At 41.5% G+C, this 13,203-nt stretch overlaps 1 protein-coding gene across 1 annotated transcript in view; it reads left to right on the top strand.

Moving 5' to 3' along the window:
* The window catches only part of CCT6A (chaperonin containing TCP1 subunit 6A), a 47,934-nt gene that overhangs the window by 15,194 nt on the left and 19,537 nt on the right, over nucleotides 1-13,203 (top strand). The window contains exons 2-5 of the mRNA XM_073615072.1: nucleotides 230-293; nucleotides 6,462-6,596; nucleotides 8,288-8,461; nucleotides 11,581-11,684. Of these exons, the coding sequence (XP_073471173.1) occupies nucleotides 230-293; nucleotides 6,462-6,596; nucleotides 8,288-8,461; nucleotides 11,581-11,684 (477 nt within the window). The remainder of the gene's footprint in view (nucleotides 1-229; nucleotides 294-6,461; nucleotides 6,597-8,287; nucleotides 8,462-11,580; nucleotides 11,685-13,203) is intronic.

The raw sequence follows: 13,203 nt of genomic DNA, 5'->3' as shown, positions 1-13,203 counted from the left end.
TCAGCCATGATGGTGCACACAGAATAGTATTGCGTGTAAATTATGATGTTGGCTGAGATTGTACGTCCTAAGGAGGAGTTTAAAAAAAATGGGATCCCTCCACATAACTACTTGGAGAGTGTTTCTTTGTTTTTGTTTTTTGTCAATCACGTAAGTTAAAGCATTTATCTTTTAAGATATTTCATGCAGTTTGATTTAGTAGTGCTGATTTTTTCTTTTCTTTCTTCAGGCTAGTCTCTGGAGCTGGTGACATCAAGCTTACCAAAGATGGAAATGTCTTACTTCATGAAATGGTAAGTTTGTTGCAGCGAAGCACTAAAGAATTGTTTATGGTCAACAAGATTTCTGACATTCCACATACAGTGGATATAAAAAGTCTACACATTCCTGTTAAAATGTCAGGTTTCTGTGATGTAAAAAAATGAGACAAAGATAAATCATTTCAGAACTTTTTCCACCTTTTTTAATGTGACCTATAAACTGTACAACTCAGTTGAAAAACAAACTGAAATATTTTAGGTGGAGGTAAGAAAGAATAAATATTATGGTTGCATAAGTGTGCACACCCTTAAACTAATACTTTGTTGAAGCACCTTTTGATTTTATTACAGCACTCAGTCTTTTTGGGTATGAGTCTCAGCGTGGCCTATCTTGACTTGGCAATATTTGCCCACTCTTCATTGCAAAAACACTCCAAATCTGTCAGATTATGAGGGTATCTCTTATGCACAGCCCTCTTCAGATCACCCCACAGATTTTCAATTGGATTCAGGTCTGGGCTCTGGCTGGGCCATTCCAAAACTTTAATCTTTTGTTGAAGCCATTCCTTTGTTGATTTGGATGTATGCTTTGGGTCGTTGCCATGCTGAAAGATGAAGTTCCTCTTCATATTCAGTGTTCTAGCAGAAACCTGAAGTTTTTGTGCCAATATTGACTGGTATTTGGAACTGTTCATAATTCCCTCTACCTTGACTAAGACCTCTGTTCCAGCTGAAGAAAAAACGTCCCCAAAGCATGATGCTGCCACCACCATGCCTCACTGTGGGAATGGTGTTCTTTTGGTGATGTGCGGTGTTGTTTTTTTGCATCAAACATATCTTTTGGAATTATGACCAAAAAGTTCAACCTTGGTTTCATCAGACCAGAACACATTTCCCTCATGCTTTTGGGAGACTTCAAATGTGTTTTTGCAAAATTTAGTCGTGCTTGGATTGTTTTCTTCGTAAGAAAAGGCTTCCATCTGGCCACTCTACCCCATAGCCCAGACATATGAAGAATACGGGAGATTGTTGTCACATGTATCACACAGCCAGTACTTGCCAGATATTCCTGCAGCTCCTTTAATGTTGCTGTAGGCCTCTTGGCTGCTTTATTTGAGGTTAATCAGAGGCACTTTAGATGATGGCAGGTGTGTACGGACTCCTATTTAATGAGTTTGAATGATGTGATTGCTTAATTCTCAACACAGCTGCAATCCCCAGTTTTTTTTATTTTTACTCCACATGCTGAAAAGCCCGCCACTTTTTTTTTGAAGGGTAGAAAGGGCTGCAAATGCTTTTGGGCCCAGGGATGCTCTGATCCTTTCACTCACTGATTTATCAAACAGATGCATAGTTACATAGTAGGTGAGGTTGAAAAAAGACACAAGTCCATCAAGTCCAACCTATGTGTGTGATTATGTGTCAGTATTACATTACATATCCCTGTATATTGCGGTCATTCAGGTGATTATCTAATAGTTTCTTGAAGCTATCAATGCTCCCCGCTGAGACCACCGCCTGTGGAAGGGAATTCCACATCCTTGCCGCTCTTACAGTAAAGAACCCTCTACGTAGTTTAAGGTTAAACCTCTTTTCTTCTAATTGTAATGAGTGGCCACGAGTCTTATTAAACTCTCTTCTGCGAAAAAGTTTTATCCCTATTGTGGGGTCACCAGTACAGTATTTGTAAATTGAAATCATATCCCCTCTCAAGCGTCTCTTCTTCAGAGAGAATAAGTTCAGTGCTCGCAACCTTTCCTCATAACTAAGATCCTCCAGACCCTTTATTAACTTTGTTGCCCTTCTTTGTACTCGCTCCATTTCCAGTACGTCCCTCCTGAGGACTGGTGCCCAGAACTGGACAGCATACTCCAGGTGCGGCCGGACCAGAGTCTTGTAGAGCGGGAGAATTATCGTTTTATCTCTGCAGTTGATCCCCCTTTTAATGCATGCCAATATTCTGTTTGCTTTATTAGCAGCAGCTTGGCATTGCATGCCATTGCTGAGCCTATCATCCACTAGGACCCCCAAGTCCTTTTCCATCCTAGATTCCCCCAGAGGTTCTCCCCCCAGTGTATAGATTGCATTCATATTTTTGCCACCCAAATGCATTATTTTACATTTTTCTACATTGAACCTCATTTGCCATGTAGTCGCCCACCCCATTAATTTGTTAGGTCTTTTTGCAAGATTTCCACATCCTGCGGAGAAGTTATTGCCCTGCTTAGCTAAGTATCGTCTGCAAATACAGAGATGGAACTGTTTATCCCATCCTCCAGGTCGTTTATGAACAAATTAAATAGGATTGGTCCCAGCACAGACCCCTGGGGGACCCCACTACCCACCCCTGACCATTCTGAGTACTCCCCATTTATCACCACCCTCTGAACACGCCCTTGTAGCCAGTTTTCAATCCATGTAGTCACCCTATGGTCCATGCCAACGCACCTTATTTTGTACAGTAAAGGTTTATGGGGAACTGTGTCAAATGCTTTTGCAAAATCCAGATACACCACGTCTACGGGCCTTCCTTTATCTAGATGGCAACTCACCTCCTCATAGAAGGTTAATAGATTGGTTTGGCAAGAACGATTCTTCATGAATCCATGCTGATTACTGCTAATGATATCATTCTTATTACTAAAATCTTGTATATAGTCCCTTATCATCCCCTCCAAGAGTTTACATACTATTGATGTTAGGCTAACTGGTCTGTAATTCCCAGGGATGTTTTTTGGGCCCTTTTTAAATATTGGTGCTACATTGGCTTTTCTCCAATCAGCTGGTACCATTCCAGTCAATAGACTGTAAAAATTAGGAACAACGGTCTGGCAATCACCTGACTGAGTTCCCTAAGTACCCTCGGATGCAAGCCATCTGGTCCCGGTGATTTATTAATGTTAAGTTTCTCAAGTCTAATTTTAATTCCGTCCTCTGTTAACCATGTAGGTGCTTCCTGTGTTGTGTCATGAGGATAAACACTGCAGTTTTGGTTACTGAAGCCCCCCGATTCACTCGTGAAGACTGAGGAGAAGAATAAATTCAATACCTCTGCCATCTCCCCATCCTTTGTAACCAGATGTCCTTCCTCATTCTTTATGGGGCCAATATGGTCTGTCCTCCCTTTTTTACTGTTTACATACTTAAAGAATTTCTTGGGATTTTTTTTGCTCTCCTCCGCTATGTGTCTTTCATGTTCTATCTTAGCCATCCTAATTGCACCCTTACATTTCTTATTGCATTCTTTATAAATTCTGAATGCTGTGGATGATCCCTCAACCTTGTATTTTTTGAAGGCCTTCTCCTTTGCTTTTATATGCATTTTTACATTGGAGTTAAGCCATCCAGGATGTTTGTTCGCTCTTTTAAATTTATTACCCAATGGGATACATTGGCTAATGCCCTTATTTAATATGCTCTTAAAGCAAACCCATCTCTCCTCCGTATTCTTTGTTCCTAATATTTTATCCCAATTTATGCCTTTTAGCAAGGTTTGTAGTTTAGGGAAGTTGGCTCTTTTGAAATTCAGTGTCTTTGTGTTCCCTTCATGTCTCCTATTTGTGTGATTTATACTGAAACTAATTGACCTGTGATCGCTGTTACCTAAATTGCCCCGTATTTCCACATCTGTTATCAGGTCTGTATTGTTGGTAATCAGATCTAGTAATGTTTTATTTCTAGTTGGTGCGTCTACCATATGACCCATAAAATTGTCCTGCAAGACATTAAGGAACTGGCGAGCCTTAAATGAATGCGCGGTTCCCTCCGCCCAGTCTATGTCTGGATAATTAAAATCCCCCATTATGATAACACTTCCCATCCTTGCTGCTAATCCAATTTGTGATAGGAGATCCGTCTCCACTTCCTCCCTCAGGTTAGGGGGCCTATAGCATACTCCCAGTATTATTTTCCCCTTAGCTTCATCCCTTTGGAGCTCTACCCATAAAGATTCCACCTCCTCCCTAGCCCCCTCAGTGATGTCATCTCTCACATTCACTTGTACATTATTCTTGATATATAGGCATACCCCTCCCCCTTTTTTACCCTCTCTATCCTTGCGGTATAGGGTATACCCTTGAATGTTTGCCAGCCAATCATGAGAGCTGTTGAACCAGGTCTCTGAAATTCCCACAAAATCCAAATCCTCCTTGTACAACAGTATCTCTAGTTCACCCATCTTGTCCGCCAGGCTCCTGGCATTGGTGAACATGCCACATAGTTTAGACCGGTCGCATATTGTCCTCGTATTGGGTGTTTCAAGATTGCAACTTGGACTTGCTACTATACTCACCTTGTGTTTTTGTGCTTTGGTTAACCTACCACTAATGCCCCCAATACTACCCTCTGGAATATCTTCCGCGCTGGCTATCACTGTCTCTGGACCCTCCCCCCCCCCCCCATCGCCTAGTTTAAAAACCCCTCTAACTTTTTGGCCATCTTCATTCCCAGCAGATCTGCACCCTCCTCATTTAGGTGCAGTCCGTCCCTTCTATAGTACCGGTTACCGACTGAGAAGTCGGCCCAGTCCTCCAGGAACCCAAACCCCTCCTTACTACACCAGCTCTTCAGCCACTTGTTTACTTCCCTAATCTCCCTCTGCCTCTCTGGTGTGGCTCGATGTACCGGTAGTATTCCTGAGAACACTACCTTGGAGGTCCTTTTCCTCAATTTAGCTCCTAAGTCCCTAAAATCGTTCTTTAGGACACTCCATCTGCCTCTGACTTTGTCATTGGTGCCAACGTGCACCATGACAGCCGGGTCTTCCCCAGCCCCTCCCAGTAATCTGTCCACAAGACATGATGACGTGATGTGCCGAACCCGAGCGCCCGGTAGACAACATACTGTTCGGCGCTTCAGGTCTTGGTTACAGATTGCCCTCTCTGTCCTTCTAAGAATTGAGTCCCCTACCACCAGAATCTGTCTTTCCTTTCCCTTCGCTGCCCCCCCACTCTCACTGGAGGAGTTCTTCCCCTGGCAGCTAGGAGAGTCCCTCATCTCCAGCAGTGCTGGTCCCTGACTGGTAACACCAATGTCACTCAATGGAGCGTACTTATTGGGATGCTCCAGTCCTGGATCGGCCTCCCTGGCACTTCCCCCAGATGAAGTAAAAATTATTTTTCTAATTTTGCACAGCACACTGGGTGCTGTATGTTAGGTGAGAGAGATTGTTCTGGAACTGTATTCTCAGCTAAGGTGACTATAGGCCGCTTGGTAATTATGAGCCATGCCCTTAATTTCAAGATTTTGTTGATTTATTATGGCATTTCTACAGTGCCAGGAAGTTGGAGCCATTACTTCTGGCAATTGGAGCTGCTCATTATCATGCATGAATATTTTCCAGTCTGTTTTGAAAATTTCTTGAAAGCAGGTCTAGTGCAGAGGAAAGGATGACAGTACCAGTTCACAGCTGTTGGTGTTCAGTGAAAACAGGCAGGTATTGTTCAACCCATTATTTTTTCGTTTTAGAGAGAGATGTCGCCAGTGGCTAGCCCTGTCTTCTGTATTAGATACAGTAAACTACCTGTGCTCCGTATCACAAATATAAATATCAGTGACTGGTGCACCATAAATATCCAAATACTAGATAAACAAAATACTCAACCTCAAAAAATTATGCACTGTCACTTTTAAAGAGGAAGTAAGCTTCCCTCTGTTTGTATATGTAGGTAAGCCTATAATGCGCATGCACTCTGAGGGAATGGCCACCTGTGCCGTTTTTTTTAGAGCCCTGTGCCGTGACCAGCGGCTCCTATGCACGTGCGGGAGTGACGTCATGCGGTTTCCGCCAGTCACACAACCGGGGTCCGTGGACCCGCAAAGAAGATGGGCGAAGATGGATGCGGCCTCCAGCAGGGACGATGAGGGCTTCGTTTGCAGGTAAGTTTCACATTATGTGCTAGTATGTGATGCATACTAGCACATTATGCCTTTACTTTGCAGGTGACCAGAAAAAGAGAGGCAGTGTTTCCTCTTTAAATGTGCTACTGTTTGAAGTACCTAGTGTAATATCAAAAAATTAATACACAAATGACCTTTGTGCTTAAACGAAGCCTGCAATAAATACAGAAAAAAAAATTACTGAAACTCAAATCCCATTAAAGTGCTCATGTGCATAAAGTTATAAATTACACAAGTTTTCTGTAATAGACTGTTGCGGTTACAATAAACTATATTAAGTGACTTTCTCTGTTTAATTTTTAGCAAATTCAGCATCCGACAGCCTCTCTGATAGCTAAAGTAGCTACGGCACAAGATGACATTACTGGAGATGGAACCACCTCCAATGTTCTGATTATTGGAGAACTTCTAAAACAAGCAGACCTTTACATATCAGAGGTATTGCATGGTATACGTATAATGAAAAATGTTTATTCTAATTAGAGAACTTTTAATTTGGAAATTACGAAGTGTGTTTGAGACAGAACTGCACAGGTACAATGTTTTGTCACACAAGTGTTGTTCCTTTCACGTTAATTTCAAATTGTTTCTTTTTACTTCTGTGTCTCAAAAGCACCACTACAGTTCATAAAGTATTCAGGCCCCCCTCACTTTTTCAATTTTGTTATATTGCATATTCTCATTAATCTACACTCATAACCCCATAATGACAAAGTGAATTTTAGACATGATTGCAAATGTGTTTTTATTAAATAATTGTATGTATTTTTAAATTTAGCTCAGGTGCCTAGCATTTTTCTTGATCATTGCTGGGATGTTTCTACACCTTGATTGGAGTCCACCTATGGTAAATTGATTGGGCATGATTTGAAAGGTACACCCCTTTCTATAAAAGGCCTCACAGTTGACTATGCATACTTTTTTATATCAGAGCAAAAGCAATGAGGTTGAAGGAACTGCCTGCAGAGCTCAGAGACAGGATTATTGCAATGCACTGATCTGGGGAAGGCTACAAAGCCTTTCTGCTGCACTGAAGGCTTCCAACACCACAGTGGCCTCTATTCTCAAACGGAGGAAGTTTGGCACAACCAGGACTCTTTCAAGAGCTGGTTGCCTGGCCAAATGGAGCCGTCCGGGCAGAAGGGCCTTAGTAAGAGAGTTGACCAAGAACCCAATGGTCACTCTGATTGAGCTCCAGAGATCATGTGTGGAGATGGGACAACCATCATTGCAGCTCTCCACCAATCTGAGCTTTATGACAGAGTGGTAAGACAGAAGCCTCTCCTCAGTGCAAAACGCACAAGTCCACTTGGAGTTTTAAAAAAAAAAAGCACCTGAAGGACTCTTGACTATCCCCTGGACTGATGAAACCAAGATTGAACTGTTTGGCCTCAGTTCTAAATGTTATGTCTGGAAGAAATCTGGCACCATCACCTGCTCAATACCATCCCAGCAGTGAAGCATTAGTGGTGGCAGAATCATGCTGTGGGGGTGTTTTTCAGCAGGGACTGGGAGACTGATCAGGGTTGAGGAAAGCTGAATGGAGCAAATGCAAATATATCCTCAATTAAAAACCTGTTGCACAGCTCTCAGGACCTCACACTGGGCTGCAGGTTCATCTTTTAACATGACAACGATCCAAAGTACTGAGTAAAGGGTCTGAATACTTAAGTACATGCGATATTTCTGTTTTTTGTGGTTTTTTTTTTTTTTTTTTGGTTTTTTTTTCCTTTTAATAAATTCAGACATTTTTTTTTAAATCCTGTTTTTACTTTGTCATTATGGGGGTACTGAGTGTAGGTTAATGTGTAAAAATAAATAAAATGCGTACAACTGTAGCATCAGGCGGCAACACAATAAAATTGAAAAAGTGAAGGGGGTCTAAATACTTTATGAATGCACTGTACTGAGTCAGATCTTTTCCCAGTAGCTATTTGTTTTGTCAGGAGCTAGAAATAATTTCTAACAGAAGAATAGCCTATTAGAAGCATAATTCATAATATCTTGTAGACCAGCTACTACACATATTGGCAGTCCTGGGAAAGGTGTTGCACTTATGCCTTAACAACATTAGTCTTGTACACTTTTTTTAAATTTTTTTTAACCCAAAGATTATTGTTGCTTTTAAGGGTCTTCATCCAAGAATCGTCACAGAAGGTTTTGAAGCTGCAAAAATTAAAGCACTTAAAGTTTTGGATGAGGTCAAGGTGTCCAAAGAGATGGATAGAGAGACGCTTATCAATGTGGCCCGGACATCACTTCGCACCAAAGTCCACGCTGAGTTGGCTGATATTTTAACAGAGGTAAATGCAATTAGTTGGAACAAAAATCTGTTCCCATAACCCTCTATGATCTTAACTTTCTTTGCATTAACATCTGGGTCCAGTGCCATGCTTGAATTTTAATGTACGAACTAAAGTGTGCACAGAATCATAAGCAGTATACTAGATTTATGAAATTACATTTACAGCTGGTGATCATTCCCATTCATTGTCTGTGTTTTTTTTTTTGGTTAGTCTGTTTTATGCTTTGCATCAAATTGCTTTTTGACACCTCTCGATGTGAAGTGAAAAAAGTCCGACTTCTTGTTCACTTGAATCACTGCAGCTGCAACAGGGCATGCACCCTACTCCAGAGACTATACAGTCATGCCAGCTCACCTTTAAGCAGCTGGACTTTGTTCATCTCAATGATGTGTGTCAAAGCTTGTGCATCACATATTAGAGTTTGTGTGTGTGTAAGTAGGAAAGGGTGTTTGTTCTTGGGTTGTCTTTTATTAATTTTTTTGCCTGACCAGCCATATTCTACCGGTGTTTCATTCACCCTGGAAGCCTTCAGCCTGAAAATAGTGCTTTTATTAATCCTGCATCTGCCAGAATCTCACTTCCACATCCAAATCTAATGCTTAAAGAATAAGTTCACCTTTTGTAAAAAAAAAAAAAAAAATTTGGGAATGATCACCACTTTGTAACAAGTTAAACCCTGAATAGGGGATGTATTATGTTAAGAAAGGTAAACTTATTCTTTTAGTCTGATAGGATATGGTGCCTAGTGGTCTCAGGTACTCTTGCTATGCATGTCAGACAGCAGTCTCAACACCCGCACTATGGCATTGTTTAAAGGATAAGTTCATCTGTAGTTATATGTTAAATCTGTATTTAGGGTATAACATGTTACTAATGCAGCAGCCCTGCACTGACATCCCCCCCCCCCGCCTTTACCGCTCTCCTATTGTATCAGTAAGTGGGGCATCCTCTCTCTGCACCCGCTGTCCCATTTAAAAACTGCATGGTTGTGCATGTAGTTCAATGATTTGCAAGAGCACTGGTGAGCGTCGTCTAAAGCTCGCTCATTCTTCCTGCAGTTTAGGAACTGTCTGCTCTTATGGGAGGTACGGGCAGACAACTGTACTAAAAATCTGCAAGAGCCTAGCATTGAGCCCACGATCTGGCTCCCTATTTAAAAAAAAAAAAAAATGCATGCAAAAAATGTGCATTTATTAGATACTACTTTTTTTTTTTTTTTTTTTTGACAACTTTTTTTAAAACGGTTAAAAACCCAAAACAAAAATTAAGTGAATAAAAACCGGTAAAGGCACCACTAATACATTTGCAGATCTGTGCCCTTAATTTTTGTTTTAACATTACCTATTGAACATGCCCATCACTCTGTCTTCCTAGTTCCTTTGTGGCGTCAATCTGCAGGCTCATCCAGCCTTTGCAGCATTGCCGCCTCAGTACACATGGTCCCAATCTTCTCACAAGTAAGCAGAGTCAACACACAACTTACATTTCTTAAATAGCATTTTCTGTTTGAATTGTTGGTGATGTGCCCTATTCTAATAGGGTAAGAGTGTATATGGATTTACAACTGCTTTAGGAGTTGAAGGAATTGTAAAGGCAAAAAGGTTTTTTAAAAACCTGTGTATATCAGCCGCCCCAGCATCCCCTAATTATTACTTCAGCTAGTGATGCACCGAAATTTCGGCCTCTGAAACGTTTCGGCAAAATGCCGAAAAGGAAATTTCGCTGATAACGGCACAGAAAATGGGGGCGGGGCCCCATCCCCGGTGCCGCCCATTACGGGGGTGTCCTTCTGGCGCAGGGCGCCGCAGTCCTCTTCTGTTCTCCTCCCTCCTCGCCGCAATCTCCGCTTGTGTCATGGAGCTTAACTACACCACCTGCAGTAACATTGTCCCACCTCCTGTGACAGACGGCACACTGATCCAATGGTGGGACATTGAATTAGTGTGACGTGATTACAGGAGGAGGGACATTGTTACTGCAACCTGGACAATTCAAATGCAGCTCCGTGACACACGGAGATCGCCGCTCTGATTTGGAAACTGGCAGGCTGCATGACGGGCACATGTGGGCTGCATCTGAGGGACAAACGTGGGCTGCATGACGGGCACTGGTGAGGCTGCATTGATTTCTTGTATCATGTCCGCAGTCTCTGGCCATCTCCTGTACCGTGTCCCCAGTCTCTGGCCATCTCCTGTACCGTGTCCCCAGTCTCTGACCATCTCCTGTACCTTGTCCCCAGTCTCTGACCATCTCCTGTACCGTGTCCCCAGTCTCTGACCATCTTCTGTACCGTGCCCCCAGTCTCTGACCATCTCCTGTACAAAAATATTTTTAAAAAGTCACTTTCGGTATCGGTGCTGTTTCGGTTTTCGGCCTAGTGTATTTATTTTTCATTTTCCGTATCAGTTTCGGCACCAAAAAACCCATTCGGTGCATGTCCACGATTCCCTTGGCCATCCGAGAGACTCCTCCTTATTGGCTGAAGCACAGCCGCAGTGCCTGTGGCTGGTAATCAATGTCAGTTAGCCAATCAGGGGAGAGAGGGGGTGAGGCCAAATGGCAGCTATGTGTCTGAATGGACACATGGAGCAGCAGCTCGGCTTGGGTGCCCCCATAGTAAGCTGCGGAGGCACTTGCCAGGAGCAGCAAAAAGGGACCCCAGAAGGGAAGGATATGGGCTGCTCTGTACAAATCCACTGCACAGAGCAGGTAAGTGTAACAGTTTTTTTGTTTTGTTTTGTTTTTTTAAGTCTTTACAATTATTTTAAGGCTCACAGTACAATTTTAGTTACATCGGCTTCTGTATGCTGTAAAAAAAAAATGTAAAAATTCTGTGCTGTCTGTGTATCAAACTCAAATCCAATTACTTGACATCTGTAGATATAATTCATACATGATCCATGAGCGCAAGATGTTGATGCTGAAGGTCTGTATATAAGCGTTATTATAGGAGTCCATATTGGTGACAATATTAAAAGAAATGTGTTCACAGCAATATACTTTTCACAGAAACCTCTGATGGTAGATTTCATCTTTACTGTGATTGGAATCCCCAAACTGATATGCTACTGTAACCTCTTTTGGAAAGTTTTATTCAGCTCTTGCCTTTCTTGCAGGCAGTTGTGGATTCTGTTCTTGCCATAAGACAAGAAAATGAGCCAATTGACTTGTACATGGTTGAAATTATGGAGATGAAGCATAAAACCGAAAGTGACACCACGTAAGTAGAGCTTTCATTTGGGCAGTACTAACATTAGTGAGCTCTGCTGCTGAATGATATAACATTCTTTTGTTGGGCAATTTATTGACCATGTAACTGTTATTTGATTGTTGTGTAGTATACGCTGATGTTAAGCTTTTCCAATAAATAATTTTTATGACAATTCCTTATAATCTGGGGTATTTTACCTTGCTCTTTAAAGCAGGTGTGTACAAACTTTTGACCTTCCTGGGCCACATTGAAAGAAGAGGAATTGTCTTGGGCCACGCATAAAATAGACTAACAAGGATAGCTGATGAGCAGAAAAAGCTGGGCAGATCACAAGTTAACAATCAGTGATAAAATGTAATGATACAAAAAAATCTTATTTCTAAAAGTAAGAGGGCAACATCAAACTAGTGAGATATTTGATGCGGTTTCTGATAAACTAACACATCAATATCTGGTTCAATGGATATAGTAGCAATTATCAATGAGTTCTCAAGGTGCTCTTCAGATATTTTGGCTCTAATTTTGTCCTTCGTGTCCTTGAAAATATTTGATCACAAATGTAGATGTTGCCGAAATCTGGCAGTGATTTGTTCAAGAAGTATAAATGCATTTTTACAAAAAATTGTAGTAATCTTGTTGCAGCTTTTTAAACGTTTCTTACTGTATATGCAATAATAGCTAGCATAGCTTTCCCAGGTTTAGTGTTTTTTTTATATTTTCACTTGTAAAAAATGTGTTCAGCTGCAGCTGGTCTTGTCTGCTCAACCACTTCAGTTCCGGGAGGTTTACCTTCCTTCTTGACCAGGCCATTTTTTGCGATACGGCACTGCGTTGCTTTAACTGACAGCTGCGTGGGTGTGCAACACTACCCAAATAAAATTGATCCACACACACACACACACAAATAGAGCTTTCTCTGCGTTTTTTGGGGGGGGGTTTTCTGCTAGAAACAGAACGGCCGACAATTTTGAAAAAAAAAAAGCCTTTTCTTTTTACTTTCTGCTCTAAAACATATTCCATTAAAAAAAAAAGAAAAAATCTAATTTCTTCATCGATTTAGGCCAATATGTATGATTGGATTGCGCAAAAGTTATAGCGTCTACAAACGATGGGATATTTTAACTTTTTTTTTTTACTCGTAATGGTGGCGATCAGCAACTTATAGCAGGACTGCAATATTGTGGCAAACAAACATCTGACACTTGACACTTTTTTTGGGGACCAGTGACATTATTACAGTGATTAGTGCTAAAAATAGGCACTGTCACTGTACTAATGAGACTGGCAGGTAAGGGGTAAACATCAGGGGTGATTAAATGTGCGCCTAGGGAGTGCTTTTACTACTTGAAGACCTTGGTCAGTGTTTCTGCTTCACATGATCCATGTCTTCTGTACTCCATGGAATGACAATCTGCCTTGTTTACATAGACTGTCATCCTGTCAGAGTCCCGAATGTTTGGCGGACATTGGGCTCGCACCCAAAACCCGGAAGTTCAAAATATATATATATATATATATATATATATAT

Source organism: Aquarana catesbeiana, linkage group LG02 (assembly GCF_042186555.1).
Source record: "Aquarana catesbeiana isolate 2022-GZ linkage group LG02, ASM4218655v1, whole genome shotgun sequence".
NCBI lineage: Eukaryota > Metazoa > Chordata > Amphibia > Anura > Ranidae > Aquarana > Aquarana catesbeiana.
The sequence above is the reverse complement of the archived record's forward strand: the minus strand, read 5'-3'. Positions and strand labels throughout refer to the sequence as shown.